Source organism: Doryrhamphus excisus, chromosome 19 (genome assembly GCF_030265055.1).
Source record: "Doryrhamphus excisus isolate RoL2022-K1 chromosome 19, RoL_Dexc_1.0, whole genome shotgun sequence".
Classification (NCBI taxonomy): Eukaryota; Metazoa; Chordata; class Actinopteri; order Syngnathiformes; family Syngnathidae; genus Doryrhamphus; species Doryrhamphus excisus.
The window spans coordinates 7160260-7176853 of NC_080484.1; the positions used below are offsets into that span (position 1 = coordinate 7160260).

The 16594-nt window shown below is 39.2% G+C and overlaps 2 protein-coding genes across 2 annotated transcripts; both read left to right on the top strand.

Moving 5' to 3' along the window:
* Positions 1-1338: 1338 nt before the first annotated feature.
* On the top strand, positions 1339-10301 carry katnbl1 (katanin p80 subunit B-like 1). Its single transcript, XM_058057805.1, has 10 exons — positions 1339-1505; positions 1961-2074; positions 2220-2257; positions 2393-2672; positions 2772-2887; positions 2962-3012; positions 4371-4460; positions 4616-4717; positions 9290-9383; positions 9774-10301. The coding sequence occupies exons 2-10, from the start codon at positions 2066-2068 to the stop codon at positions 9804-9806; spliced, it is 813 nt and encodes a 270-aa protein (XP_057913788.1). The 5' UTR covers positions 1339-1505; positions 1961-2065; the 3' UTR covers positions 9807-10301.
* A 1252-nt stretch (positions 10302-11553) lies between these two features.
* Positions 11554-16554, top strand: emc7b (ER membrane protein complex subunit 7b). The gene is made up of 5 exons (XM_058057878.1): positions 11554-12042; positions 13575-13694; positions 13763-13901; positions 14516-14596; positions 16024-16554. Exons 1-5 carry the CDS (start codon positions 11819-11821, stop codon positions 16171-16173), a joined length of 714 nt encoding a protein of 237 aa, XP_057913861.1. The 5' UTR covers positions 11554-11818; the 3' UTR covers positions 16174-16554.
* The last annotated feature ends 40 nt before the right edge of the window (positions 16555-16594 follow it).

The window sequence follows — 16594 nt, forward strand, 5'->3', positions numbered from 1 at the left end:
CTAAAAAAATAAAAAATAAAAAAAACAACATGACTGGAGTTTTGCAAAGTACAAATGGTGTTACTGCACACTACCACAAACCTTTGTTTGGTCATACTCTTGGGGCTATCTGGCTTTTACCAAAACCGGAAGTAGATATAGACATAAGTAAGTGGGATGATGGGTGGGGGTGGGGGGAGCTAAAACAAGTCAATATATAAGAAATAAATATTATAGTTACTTAGATATAGGATTGGAGTTTAAATACCATCAATGAATTATAGTATTCCAAAAGGAATACCAGATCAGCTCTCAGTTTATACAGCTGAAATGATGCCAATCATTATGGGATTGCAATGGATAGAGGAAGTTAAACCAATGAGAGTGGTATGTTGCGTAGGCTCTTTGTCAGCCTTATACAGTATTAAAAGTATGAAATCAAGAGGATTTATTATTGGAAATACGCCAAAGCCTATTCCAATTAAGAATATTAAAAATAGAAATACGATTCTGCTGGGTGCCTGTACATATCAGAGTTTATGTATGGGTAAAGGAGAAATAAAGGCAATTATCAAAAAACAAATTATGGAAAAATGGCAAAGCAGATGGGATAGGGATAAAAAGGGAAGGCAGTACTACAAAGTACAAAAATATGTTATGGAGAGTATATTAGGGACAGTTGGTGAGGTTGAGATATACAGCGGGCGGTGATAAGATATTTAAAGGACACAGGACTCTTTAAAAGAATATAGATTATTAAAAGAATTATTACAATTATCATGATTATAGAATATTAGAATATTTATTAACATTAGTAGTAGTAGTAATATAATTTGATATCTCTCCTACTCATCCGAACATGCAGTAAGTAAAGTGCCCATAGATACATATTCTGGTACAGTAGGTGGCGGTATAAACCTTTTTTAAAGTCATGGCTGCAACCCGCCATTAAACCAAACGAAGAAGAAGACACATGTGCTGTTTGTCTTCTTCGTGGCTTATATTGTGTTTTTATTTTTACTCAATTTAGCCATTTTCACGTACGCTAATGCTTCATTACATTTTTTATTTCCTATTTGTCCCCCAATTAGGCCGTATTCGACCACAAAACAGTATGATTTGGTAATTAATATATTTTTGTACAGCGTTCTGTAGGAAGCTGCAAGATTATTTATGGACGACTATATTTTTTATGTATTTTGTTTTCAAAAGCAGTCAAGCTCCGTTTTGATATTAATTTAATGTTTTAAATATTTTAATATTGATCTAGCAGCATTGTCACGTCAGCGCTTTTGAATAAAAACAAATTATAGTACCGTTTATCTCCAGCAGATGTCGCTGAATCACCAGCTTTTTGTGCCCAAATCAATCCCACAATCCCCACACCTGCAGTATATCCATTTGAAAGGTTCGAACGCTGAAACAGCAGCGAACGTTCAGCAAAAAAAAAAACCTGGCCTGTTTTTCCACATTTTGGACGTTACATTCCGAAAGAGAATATACATGTCTCTTGACTAAATACCCGGGTTGGTATTTGAAATGTGGTGTTTTGTTGTTTTAAAGTATTGTTATGGTAGTTAAGTTAGGGAGGCTAAGTAGCTAATTAGGCTAGCTGGTTGTGTTACGTTTGAAAGCTTCCTGGCTAAGCTGTAGGCTAACAGTTGAAGGTGGCTAGCTGTAGATTTTACTTCGCCGGTAACATTATCTAATACGTCGAATGGTGTTAGGAAATCGAGTGTTGTAAATATCACTTTATGTAGCTTCCGCCGCGGTGTTGTTAGCAATGGAAAACATGCTAAGGTAACTTAGTGGAACGTTTGCTAGTACTAGTATCGGAGTACCCAACAACGGCGTCGTGTTAGTTTTAACACTCGCTCTGTGACTATACCCACTTCTGTATTTATTCCAACTTGAAGTTACAAAATATTACACGATCTGATGTTGACACATGTGACTTTATGTACTTTTCCTTCCCGGATAGAGTCCCCAAGTTGTGACAAGTGATATACTTTTCTGTCAAGAGTGAAGAAGGAAAAAGTCCAATGTCCTCATGTGATTTCACCTGCATCTTTCTGCCACAAAGATCATGAAGCAGGTATGGGGACTTGTGCTTTACTAGGATGTCATATTATGTAAACAATGTGGTTGGTTTAGAAATTCCTGGTGACAGTGTATTGACAAGTGGTATTGTTGTCTTAGAGCCTGCAGTAGTGGCCTCATCCCCTGTCCTTTTGTTGTAGGTGGATAATATAAATAAGGACAAATTAGATACGGAAAGGTGAGTGTCTTGATTAACATTTGTAGGAATGTGTCACATCGTTAACCCCTCCTTTTTAGTCAATGGCTCATAAAAACCATCTAACAGAATCCACGTTCTCCAAATGAACCTCGTCCATGTTGTCACTCCTCACAGCTTCCAAGTGCATTACAGAGTACACAGTCCCAGCAAAGCAAAGAAGTCCTTACCTTGCAAGAGGAGGAGTTGTCTGTTCCCGGAGGTGGGCTCGAAGCTGCACCGTAAAACGTTAAATGTTGGCCGTGCCCGCCACCCCGGCATGGCCAACAAAGAAAACGAGGTGACGTGCTCTGATGTGCGGGGCAATCACTATAAAGATAACTGCGGGCCCCCCGTGAGCACTGCAGAGGCCTCAAAGATGGCAGGGGCCAGCTCCAAGTACAGTGACTTTACTGAAGTATGTTTTTTATTTTTAAATGCCAGTTAAACCTTTTTAACAGACCCAGTTTACACTGCTGAACCAGAATTCCCTTTTGTACATTGTTTTTTTTCATAGTTATCGAAAGACCATGAAGCGATGACTCACATCCTCTTTGGAAGGAATCTTCGACTTAAAGTGGCCCTAACGTTATGGCGAAGAAACACCAATGAACTAGTGGCTTATCTAATTAGGTCCAACATGTACCATCAACACTGAGTTTTAACCATTTCAATTCTTGACGTTTGTTTGTTTTGTGACTCCGCAGAATTGAAGATACAGGAGTGCTGCTTGACCTGTTACCTGTCATAACCAATGAGTGAGTCTCCTTTTCATTTTTTTCGGAGGAACCTGAACATAACACAATTTCTTCCAGAAGGCTTGTTTAATTCAGTTTTTAAGACAATTTGTCCCACCGTGTTCCTGGGTGTTGCCATCATAAGTCTTGCCCTTTTTTTCCAAATCAGCAATGGATTTATTGCCAGGTATGATCAAACACATACTAGGAATTTGTTTTGGTGAAGTTGGTGCAGACACATCTATTAAAAAAAGAATGAAAAATACAAAATATACAGAATAAACAGTATAAATATATGTACACAGTCTGTTTTTTGTTTGTTATTCCGGAAGTGCAGTCTGATTGTTTTTCCTAAAAGTCCAAACTGGGCGTTAATGTAACGCATATAGTCAAAGTGTCAAAGTGGCAGGATGACCGCAGATGGGAAGAAACTGTTCTTGTGGCGTGAGGTTTTGGTCCTGATGGACAGCAGCCTCCTGCCAATCATTTATTGAGGACCGCAAATAATAAAAAAAAAACAAAAAACTGCACAGGCACAAACACGTGTGTGTGTGCACAGTAGCAGGGTCATAAAATGACAGTAGTGCTCTTGGTCAGTTTCATGATAGAAATCAGTAGAGCGACATGTTGCAGGGGAACTCTGCTCATTATTATAAAATGGTAGAGGGAGCAGTCGGACTACCTCAGAGGTGTTTGACTTGAGTGTTTCCACTGTAATTTGCACTGTTGACTTTAGGTTATGTCATAGTCTTCACACTAGCTGTTTTTTATATTTTTGTTTATTTTTGGTGACATTACAGTATCTGCAAACTGCAGTTAGGACATAAAAAAAAACAATTCTAAGCTGTGTGGGTGTATAGAAGGGCAAATGTGACTTATCTGCTTTTTTGTGTGCCATTATCGCCTTAAATGTGCCAGTTATTTTATAGGATATGCGGTAGTAATATGCATATAGTGTGATGATATGCAGGAGTAGCTCCACTTCAGTTTATTTTTTTAATTAATTAGTTTTAGACATGTTGACAAGTTGCACCAGAGCACATCACAGTAGGAATAAGCAAAGCTTGTTTAATCCTATGGCAGTCCAACAACATACAATGCTGCTGTTGTGTTTTCCTGGAATAACTTTTGTCACTCCTGAATGGCGAAATACTGTACATAGGAGTCATCACACCACCTGTAGCCCTGACAAGTACTTGAGTACATGACAGTGCATTTTCAAGTGACCGGAGCAATAACCCAAAAGGTTTTAGCAGCACATTGCCCCTGATGTGCATAACATGTGTTTTGTGACATTGATGTATTAGGCTATTGCTTTACAATCTATTGCTGCCACTTTGCTGATTATATTTTTCTTTCTTGCTTTTTTTTCCTGACAGCCTTCAAACTGAAGCACCGTGTTTTTCACTCGGTTGCTGCGTTGACCTCATTCCCCAAATAAAAGTGGTTCTTTCCAGTAAATATGAAGAGTAAGTGGATTTCCTTTCATTGATAAGGAATTAGTTGGTGGTTCAACATAACAAAAAAGGTTTTGGTGACAGTTGTTGAAATGAAAGCAGCAAAATCCACAATGACAAATCTTTAAAAAAAATAAAATAAAATTTTGGCATGGTTTCTTTCACAGGCATATCCTTGTGGGTTTACACTGGGTTCAGTCCGTCATCAAGAAATGGTGGCCAGAACTTTCAAAGACAGAGAAAAGACTGCGGGACAGTTTGGACAACAGGTAGGAACTGCATGTAGTAGTAGTAAACATCACTTGGTCTTTAAATGGGTCTTTTGGTAGTTTTCGCTTTTTATACAGCTTGTCAGTGACACTATACTGCTGTTCATTTGAAGGCCACGAAGGAAACCTCTCATTATAGTAGGCATGCAAGATATTTTTATATTTATTTATATAAATATATATAATTATATTCATTTTCTACCGCTTATCCTCACGAGGGTTGCAGGGGGTTCAAGTGAATACTGTTAACTTCCTGCTTCTCAAGACTGAACTTATTCATAGTAGGGCTGTCAAATTAAACATTTTAATTGGATTAATCATGGGTTTCAAATTAATTAATCATGATTAATCGCCATGTCTCGCTATCTGAAATATGCCCATTTTTACCGTATATTGAAAGACAAATTATAGGGCAGGATTATGTATATTTGTAGTATAGCTGCTGTAATTTATGGTGCATTTATAATCTCTAGCATGTTGTAAAAGAGAAGTAGATCATATCCTACATAGCTATCAGCAAGAGGAGCTGATTTAAGCCAAGATTCTAACAAAAACCTAGAAATGGACAGTGTGTGTGTGTGCATGTGTTACTGTCAACAGTATCATCCTTCAGAGTAGCCATGATCCCATCACACCCCACCTCCTTGCTTCAGTCCACCATGCTTGTTAAGAAAGTCCTCCAGGTTTTTGGTCCAAAGTCTCCTTTTGCTGCAAATGCCAGGGTTATGTTGCTGTGCCACTCTCTCTCCTCTGGATGTCCTCTTTGTGGGAGTCAATGTGTAGCCACCCATGGATTCTGGTGCATGGCTTGTCCTTGCATCAAAAGTGTGATCCATCCAGTTCTAAGTCGGCCTCATGCCACTTTGGTGGGTGGTGATGTGATTGTCGTTAGCAAACGTCTTCAGAACTCTTCAGTGGTCGGGGAAAGTGGGACAACTTCACTAAGCACAAGCAGGGTTGTTATGGCCTCCCCGCACGCCCTTTTTACACCATTGTCCCACTCATGGTCTCCACCGTCAGTCACAGTTTGGATACGAGTGACAATGCATGTTTGGAAGTGATTGTTTGCAGTCAGCACAGTTCATGTACGGGATCTTCTTGAGGTCTTGGTGAAGATAAAACTGGTCCTATTGGTACGGCAGATGCCATGTTGACTCATCATGCCTGTTGTTGAATCAGGATGTTGTCAGGTTGTTGGCAGAGCAAGGGTGGAGTTGTGCGATCAAGATCATGGTTCACACCGAGGCATGTAGGAGAAAGACCTATTCTGAGAAGCCTTGTCTGTTCTTTTCGTGTGTGTGTGTGTGTGTTGCAGAGCTTGCCTATCATCATGGCAAGTTGTAGTTGCAAGCAGTGATCTCTGCTCTTAATGGTTTTTAGCCATTTTAATTTTCCCCCAGAACATTCCATGCTCTAAATAAAATTATTGAATGCTCTTTGATGTTCTCTCAAATCATCGTAATTAAAAAAAAATTCCCATGGACAATGTCATGTGATTTCCCTTATCACCATAAAAAATCTCATTCTCTTGTTCATATAAAAAGCACTATTTTCAAAAGTTCCCCATAGAAGTGTTTTTTTTATGTATGTTTTCCCCATTTTTTTGATGATAGTTTGTTTACCCGATTTCCCTCCTCACGAGGTCGTCACCCCGAATCAGTTTTGTTCCCTTGGGCACAATCCACGAAAAAAGCCAAGCTGTCCAAAACACGTGTAATTCTTTATCACTTAGGATTTTCTTTGCATTAGTGCAGGGATGTCAAAGTCAAATACACCGAGGGCAAAAAAATTTGCTACAAGCCGAGGGCCAGACTGGTTCAGTGTTTATTAAAACATATTGAAATGATTGCACACAGCCTATTGAACCAAGACCTAACACGGTGTATATTATTTAATTGTTAAATGAATAAAGCAATATTTTCTTATGGATATGTCAAATTCAACAGGCAAAATAGCAAAAAAGTAAATGTCCTTTAAAAACAATGTTTCTTAATATTAAGAAAAATGGATAAATAAGTGGATGCATTATAAACTGAAAATGCATTGTGTGCTATGATCCTACTGATCACTGCTTTCAAATTGCAAATGAGACAATAAAAATCTTAGCGTCCACCTTACGTTTGGCCATTTTTGAGGAGGGGGTAGATGAAAGTTATCTCTGCTATGACTGCTGATGAATAATGAAGCCGCTTGTGCGCACTGCTGCGACTTTGGTGCGTGCAAAACACTAGCGGGCAACTGTGGCTTGCGGGCCGGTTCTAATCGTAATTAAATATCATCAAGGGAGCCATAGATAATTAATTCGCCTTGACTTTGACCTACGTGCATTAGTGTATACCCAGTATACAATGGTGCGTGATTCACTCTTTATTACTGAGGTCTCATCTGCCCAAAACGGCTACAAGCGTAATTCACTCTTTATTATAGAGATCTTGTTGCACCTAGCAACATAGCATCAAGTCGTGAAAGTGGCCAGACACTCCTATGTTGTCTCCACATGATGTCATGTGTTGTTATACAATTGCATGCAGCACTTGCATTGTAATTATATATACCTTTTTTCGTCCCTCAGTGGGGAAATTTAAATTGCCCAGCAGCAAAGGGGACAGAACCAGTTACAGTAAAAATAAACAGCCTAAAGTAATAACAGTTTTACCCGGTATTATATACAATACAGTTTACAAGATATTAAATATGAATGAGATATATGATTAGTATATACACTATGGGATCTTGCTAGTGAATTAAAGATGAAATATGAAGCATTAAGAATATTGCACTTGAAACTTGATCAAGTGCTGCACAGTGAATGGATCTAGAACAGGGGTCTCAAACACGCGGGCCCGCAGGACACTAGTTTGAGGCCCCTGCCTTGGTATGAAAGTAAAATGTTAGTGCAGCCCGCGCAAGTTTGATATGGATGCTGTATGGTATCATGTACCCAGAAAAAATTATTACGTTTGATTAATGTTCATGTTAAAGGTTAAATAACTTAATAGTTATCCTCCCTATCCGTGTGGAAGTGGTAAGTTTTTGGCTTTTTAAGTTTAAAGGAAATAACTTAGAGGCTACCGTTTAGGTCGCTAGCTCTCTAGTTTGCGAGTTAGCATGTGTCTCAAAACCCTGCAGTTGCGCAATATGTTGTAAATAAATAAGTATAAATGTGACTATAGTCGTGTTTTGTCATGTCTACAGGGCTCTAATAATGCTTTGTTAATTTTAATCTAAAAAAAATAATAATTTATCTACCCACCAACTATATGTGGTTTCTTAAGTTTTTATTATTTGCCGTTTTATTATTATTATTATATTTATTTATTACTGATTGTTGATTTTCTTTATTCTTGATTTGTGTATTTATTTTTCATCTTATTTTGTGTAGAAAAATAAAAAGATATTTGAGAACAGTGGAATGTTTTATCAGAGCTTTTATTGTAGAAAATCGGAACCAAAGCAAAGTTTATTCATTTTTCTATTTTTAATAAATGCGTTTTTTTTGTTTTTTTTTGGAAAACCTGATGCGGCCCAGCCTTGCCCAGACCCTAGCTCCAGTGGCCCCCAAGTAAATTGAGTTTGAGACCCCTGATCTAGAATAATAAACTGCATATAAAGTATTGCACAGATGTAAACAGCGGTGTCGTCTATTGGGAGCAGTGCTGGTTGTACAGTAGGGGTCCTTCACACACTTGGGGTGAAGCAGTCTATCGCTGAAGGAGCTCTCCAGTGCTGTCAAAGTGTCCTGCAGGGGGTGGGAGTCGTTCTCCAACATGGATGACAGCTTAGCCATCAACCTCTTCTCTCCCACCGCCCCCACTGGGTCAAGGAGGCAACCCAGGGTAGAGCTGGCCTTCTTGATGATCTTATCCAGTCTCTTTCTGTCCGCAGCCGAAATGCTGCTACCCCAGCAGACTAGTACTTGGAAACTGGCTGATGCCACAACAGAGTCAAAAAATGTCTTAGAGTGCCCCTTCAGCAGACCCTTCTTGTTAAGTGCATTAGTGTTATGAGTGCAGTCCAGTCTATTGTTGAGGTGAACACCCAGGTACTTGTAAGACGTCACCATCTCAAAGTTCATTGCCTGAATGTTCACTGGTGTTGGAGGAGAGTGTGGATGCACCTGCGAAAATCCACCACCAGTTCTTTAGTTTCCACCAGTGCAGTATGCGAATACATTGACCTGCATCTCAAATCTTGAAGATTGACACTTTTGATACAAGCAGTCAATTCCAGACTCCACCTCAGCAGCAACCTGATTGAGCCCATGTGACCATGTGACAACGGCGTTTGCTAGCATGCTAACAGTCACAATGTCAGTTGTATGGCAATAAAAATAAAGTTTCCCCGTGGTGGCACAGAACCGGGGAAGGTTAGTATGACCAACCTTGTTGCATTGTGCTTTTGTAATACTCCACACTGCATTGGATCAATATTGGTAAAGGCTGCAATATCAGTAACCAAGTCTGCATGTCGGTGTTATATCGGGACAAACGCCTGTAGTGTAACAGCTGGTCATGCCAGATAAGGTCATTTGAAGAACTTTCAAAACTTGTTTTTTTTTTCTTCGCACTAAAGGAACATTGAAGTCTTAAAGCAACAACTGAAGGACTTGTGGAAGGATGGGGCCAGGCTTTGTCTAGTTCCAGGTTCTGCTGGTGACCTAGCAAAGGTGAGATGTCATCATTTGGCTGTTATTGTATTAGCCAGGTATTCAAAATGTCCCAGAACTTTTTCATACACAGCACACAAAGTATACAAAGAAAAATAAATATAATTAAAAATAAAACAATATAATACAAAAGTTACATTTGATTATATGAATGTCATCTCCTCAAATGCCTTTTGAGTTGTCTTGTTCTGAATACATGTTAAAAAGACACCACATGCTGTTGATTTAGGGTTTACAGAGCCACACACTTGTATCCTGGTAAAGCTCCACCCACTAAAACTAGTATTACACAGCTTCCAAGTTGGCTTTTTCAGGTTGTTTCATCAGTCACTTTGTCATATTAGAATAAAAATACAGCTTAAAAGTTGCTGGTGTTCTGTCATGTTGCAGGGCGTCGAGGCTTACGTCCTGCAGCTGCGCTGACAATGTCACTGTAGCAACCCCAGAGGAAGTGACCACTACTCCTGGATCACGGCTGTACGGACTTTTATACGGATGATGAAATCTGAGATATGGACTTGGATGATGTTTTTGCTACTCAGACCTCCAAACTGCAACTGACACTTAAAAAAAACAACTTACAGCAGGAGACACGTGAGCAGGCCCGGGGAGCACGTTTCTGCCGAAGAATGCTTCACATTGAAGTGGACCGTCTCAGGAAAGGGACCATGGACCGCCATGAGAGTTGTCTTTCCCTACACTGCTTGATGCCACGGAATGCAAATGCACTTGTGGATTTTATGAATGGCCCGCTGTTTGGATGTTTTTTTTTTTTTTAACCTGCATTCAATGGAATCGGGAACTTGAATTTGCATCAGTCTTAAGTTATTGTGCGCATCTTGTGTCTCCATGTGTCATTTTGGCTCCATGTAAAAAGTTATTCTTTTAATCGTTTAATAAATTTGATAAACGTTTAAATGTTTATTTCTCTAAACATAATATTGTACATATTGTAGTTGCAGTCTCCTCAAATTTAAAACACTTAGGATTCTACTAACGTGCAGGTGTGGCTAACAATAACTTTGCGTCTGCATAAAGACAAGTTTATTACAAAAGATATATATATATCCATCAATTTTTAGTACCGCGTATTTTGTGTGTGTATGTTTATATATATATATATATATATATATATATATATATATATATATATATATATATATATATATATATGTGTGTGTGTATGTATGTATGTATACAGTTGTACCCAAAAGTTTACACCCCCCCATTTAAGATTTTTTGGCCTTTTCTCAGAAAATCTGAATAACACAAAAACCTTTCTGTCACTCATGGTTAGTGGTTGTGTGAAGACATTTATTGAAATTTTTTTACTCCTTTTAAATCATAATGACAACAGAAACTTCAAAAATTACCCTGTCCAAAAGTTTACACTCCCTAGTGGTTTTGGCCTGATAACATAAACACAAGTTGACACAAATGGCTTTGAATGGTCCCTGAAGGTAACCATCCTCACCTGTGATGGATGAGCTTGGAATCAATGTGGGTGGAGAAAAGCAAAATAATTGTCAAAGGATCTTCTTAATTTATTTTATACATGCATACTATTGTTACATTAATGTATCTCACATATACACTTACAATACAATACACTTATAATATCTATTTATCTTGGACAGTCTGCGTCACGTGTTCCTGTTCACAATTATATTGTAATGGGGGCTGAATAACGACACGTCAGGATGGCTGTAATCAGTTAGCATACAGCACTGTCTTTCACTCTGACTCTCAAGGCATGAACACTCCGCAACACTTCCTCAATCTCTTATTCTACCCTTTTCCCTCCAAACGCTTGCTCTAACAAGCATGTTGAACCTGACTGCCCTCTAGAGCTTACACATGAAACGGCAGCTTGGAACAACATAATATACCCAACCGTACAATATTTTATTAGTTTTTGAGCTGTTATTTTTTTGGTGGATTCATTGGTGGATTTATGGGGAAAATTATTATTATCATTGTAATTAATATTATTTGTATTGATATTTTATTGAATTCATTATTCAATATATATAGAATATATGTGTATATAGAATATTCAAGGCCTGACTACTGCCGATTGCCGATGTGCGGATCAGAGGCTGTGTCTCCGGAAGAACTTCAGAAGATTTTTTTTACTTTTCATGAAAATGAAAATACGGGAAACTTAAACTTAAAACGGCATGGTGAAAGAAGAATGGCGAAATAATATATTTTCTCGGTGAAAGTGGAAAGTGGAGGCTTGACGGTTATGGTGAAGACAGCAGCCTTAACAGCATCAGTTCCGTTTGTTAATGAAACTTTGAACAATAAAGCTTTTTTACTTTGATGTGACGTCAGGACAGCTGATGTACGCTCGGTGCTGTCGACTATAGGCGTTTTTCATGTTGTCGCCTCTCCAATTTAAACAGTCTTTGATTTGATTATCAACAAACAACATGGAGAGAATAGCGCTTTTGTGGATTTTCGTGCAGGCAACGTTCGTCGTGGCTTCGTGTTTTACCGATATGGAAACAGGGCCTGGCGCAGGTGTATCGATACAGACCACAGGAGATCGGTTTAAAATTGAAGGAAGGGCGATCGTACCTGGGATAAAAACACAAGACTGGGTCTCCACGGCAAGGGTTCTTGTAGACGGTGAAGACTACGTGGGTTTTTTGAGGTAAGACTTATCCATTCTGTACATGCATGCTAACGAATTAGCTTAGTGACGTATCTTTACAAGCTAGCTAACGGCAGTTAGCTAGTTACTGTCATTCGTTCTTCACCTTGTTGTCTTCATAGTCTTGTCAATTTACATTAAAATATCATTGGTGTTTATATATGCTGGTATTTAGTCAAGTGTTTATTATACGGCCAAATACAGCCATGTACGTGGTGGCGAGGTCAGGCCTAACACAACATGCTAATGCGACAATAACAGTCGGTGTTGCCTTCGTAAAGACAAAAAAGCATGTAGCTTCACTGTCTAGTTTTAACAATATACCTTCTAGAATATACTTGTTATATACAAATGAAAGCACTAAATGACATGACTTCTCTACGCATTTAATGAGTAGCATGTATGTATTTTTTGTATAATAACTCAAAATGTTAAGTTACTTCATCCGTACCTTGTTTTACAGCCACCAAGGTATTCATTAATAAGCAGGAAAGTACAGTTAGGAAGCAGAGATGAGGATGCTGAGGTTCTCACTGGGAGTGACCAGGATGGATAGGATCAGGAACAAGTACATCAGAGGGACATTTCATGTTTAGAGGCTATGAGATAAAGTCAGAGAGGCCACACTAAGACGGTTCAGACATGTCCATAGGAGAGATAGTGAATATATTGGTTGAAGGATGCTGCGTTTAGAGCTGCCAGGTAGGAGGCGTAGAGGAAGGCCAAAGAAGGAGGTTTATGGGTGTTGTGAAGGAGGACATGAGGGTAGTTGGTGTGAGACAGACAGGGTTGGATGGAAGCGATTAATTTGCTGTGGCGACCCCTGAAGGAAAAGCCGAAAGAGAAAGAATATGATCATTTCTTGTCTTCCATACAACTAAGGTCCCCTGGGGAACACATTTACTGTGACACACGAGCAGGAGTTATTTTTAGTATCTACTACATACGCCACAGCTATGAAAATATTCCATTTATTATTATTATTATTATTATTGAAGCCTTTTTTGCAGAAATTCCCTTAATGAGGATGGGGCTGTCAACAATTACTATTTTTTTTTTTTATTAAATTAAAAAAAATAAAAATAAACGAGGCGGCACGGCGGTCTAGTGGTTAGCGCGCAGACCTCACAGCAAGGAGGGTTCAATTCCACCCTCCGCCATCTCTGTGTGGAGTTTGCATGTTCTCCCTGTGCATGCGTGGGTTTCCTCCCACATTTCAAAAACATGCTAGGTTAATTGGCCACTCCAAATTGTCCATAGGTATGAATGTGAGTGTGAATGGTTGTTTGTCTATATGTGCCCTGTGATTGGCTGGCGACCAGTCCAGGGTGTACCCCGCCTCTCGCCCAAAGACAGCTGGGATAGGCTCCAGCACACCGCGACCCTCGTGAGGAAAAGCGGTAGAAAATGAATGAATGAAAAATAAACGAGAGATGACTCTATATGTAAATACCCAAATGTTTTTGCTAACACGACAACAAAACAAGAGTGGTACTGAATGAATGTTGTTTTTTTTTTAACATTTGTTGCAGAACTGATGGAAGTTTTGCTGTAAACGATGTCCCTTCCGGGTCCTACGTTGTCGAAGTTGTCGCTCCAGCGTACCGATTTGAGCCAGTCCGAGTTGACATCACATCCAAGGGCAAAATGAGGTATGAGTTTCCCATTCCACTGAGTTAAAATATGTTTGTGAGTTCTCTATGGCTTTTCTATTTAATAGGGCTCGTCTTGTGAACTACATTAAGACTTCAGAGGTCATCAGGCAGCCGTATCCTCTGCAAATTAGAGCCAGTGGTCTTCACAGCTACTTCATGAAGAGGGAGACCTGGGGCTGGACTGACTTTCTCATGAATCCAATGGTAAATAAAAAATAGCTTACCCTTCTTCCTTGGTTATGAGCCACATTTCTGTGTTGCTAGTCCCATTGGAAAGAATGATAAAAATCTGCTCTGGGTTCAAACTGTCACCATAAAAAAGTTTCAATATTAACTGTACAGGCAATTATGTGTTTTAAAAAAATAAAAGTTAACCACTATTATTAGTATATCCTCACACATTTTTTTAACTTAATTAGGAATATGAATTAGGCAGATGCAAAAGAAGTTCATTCATTCATTTTCTACCGCTTTTCCTCACAAGGGTTGCGGGGGTTCTGGAGCCTATCCCAGCTGTCTTTGGGCGAGAGGCGGGATACACCCTGGACTGGTGGCCAGCCAATCACAGGGCACATATAGACAAACAACCATTCACACTCACATTCATACCTACGGACAATTTGGAGTCGCCAATTAACCTAGCATGTTTTTGGAATGTGTGAGGAAACCGGAGTGCAAAAGAAGTTAATCACTCCAAAGTCAAAAATTATTCACCCCGAAGAGCAATTATTAACATCCCTGCCAGACAGTATTTTTTTTAATATTCTGTAATATATCTCTATCCTGTGTTGGAATTGACTGTGTTGTTGTTGCTGCAGGTAATGATGATGGTGCTCCCACTACTGATCATCGTTCTGCTGCCCAAAGTGGTCAACACCAATGACCCAGAAATGAGAAAGGTAAGAAAAACCATAGAGAGTGTTAAGATTAGAAATCCATGCACTGCATTGGGTGTATGGGTGCCACTGATGCATATTATTTACCTGCAAAAAAAATGCAGTCAATATTCCAGTTTCTGAAACATTCAGAATAACCTGTTTACATGGCTCAGCAAACTGTGTTACTCCTGTATACATGGTAATTGTAAACAATCGGGATATCACGATCAAAACGGCAACACACGGAGGTAATGCGCATCATTTCCTCCTCCTCTTCCTCCTGTATACAAAAACAACACCAGCAGAATTTACACATAAAAAATGAAGGACTGTGCAGCTAATGCGGCTAGCGATTGTGCCAAAGACAATACAGAGCCTGGAGACCCTCTTCCTTTTGTTAAACATGCTCAAGGATACTGTTATGACCTGGTGGGTATGTGTAATGTTTAACAGAATAATACTCACCCAAGTCCTTGAATGCATCGAGACTGTGTTTTCTGATTGGATGCGCAAGGGAAGGGAGTAGGCTAGTGTATACAGTCTCACTGGAGAGGAAAGAGAGAGGGAGTTGAGTCTGAAGCAATTAACTGCACAGTAAAATAAGTATATCATAAATACAGTAAACCTCGGATATATCGGATTCAATTGTTCCCACTGGTTTTGTCCGATATAAGCGAAATCCGTTATATGCGTATACCGGAAAATGTCCGTTTTACGCATATATCGGATTTATATCCGGTATATGCGTAAATCGGATTTTATCCGTTAGAAAAACGCACTTCCTTGACTATGTTTCCAATGTACCTGGACGCGCAGGCAACGCTGCAAACGCTGCAAATGACGTCGTATAACGGCCTGTCACGATTCGGCGAATCGGAGCGCCACGATGCGGCCATCCGATATATGCGAGGGAAATTTAATGGAAATGCATTGGAACGGGACTGGAGATTTTGTCCGAAATAGGCGAAATCCGTTACAAAAAATCCAATATATGCAATGAATTTTTATTGGAAATGCATTACAGAAAAATTGGTTCTTTTTTATCGGTCCGTTGTGAGCGAATTTCCGATATATCCGAGTCCGATATATCCGAGGTTTACTGTATATACTATTGGATGGGCTGTTTGCATCTTTAATGCAGAAAATGTGGCCCCCCACAACCTTCATTTTTTCTGTGTGTAATATCTATATTTATTTTTATTTGATAATTTTATTTATTGGAGAATTACACCTCATTTTCTACAAACACCTTTTTGTACTCCGGGACTAAGCAATTCTGAGCTTTTCATTCACACAAACATACCAGGAGACTAGTTGGATTTTGTCTTAAAGATGTTTCTCCAAATGGGTCACATGGGTCTTGAAAAAGACGGCTCATCTAAAGGACGGGTCTGACTTACTAACAAGGCACTGTACTAAATGAGTTAACTGCCTTTTTTTTTTTCCAGGAAATGGAACAGTCCATGAACATGCTTAACCCTAACCCCGAACTTCCGGATGTGTCCGAGCTCATGACCAAGCTCTTCTCCGGCTCCAAGGGCTCCAGCAAGGCAGGCAGCAGCAGCAAAGGAACCAGGCCGGCTGTCAAGCGGAGGTAGTCCCTCTGAAGAAGCACGTCAAAGTCACAGAAGCAGGATATTTTTAAGTGGCTCCCCCCACCCCCACCCCCACTCTGGTTCTGTTGTTCAGGTCTCTCTAGGAACTACTACTTCAAACTGTAAAACAACCCCCACTACTATGAAAAAAACCCCCATTCATAAGCATTTTTTTTTATTTGTCTTAATTCATTATTCTGTTCTAATCCTTTTGTGTGCTTTGCTGCTAATTCCACTGCCTGAAAGACATCTATACATAGTCGAGATTTTTTTTTTATTTCATTAATATGACTGTGAATGAAGATTCATTGAGTAATTTTAAGACTTAAGATAAGATCTTATTTAAAAAGCTTGAATAAATAAATTGTGATGGTATATAACATGTATTTGTCTCAGTCCTACTTGTGTGAAAGCTTCCACTTTT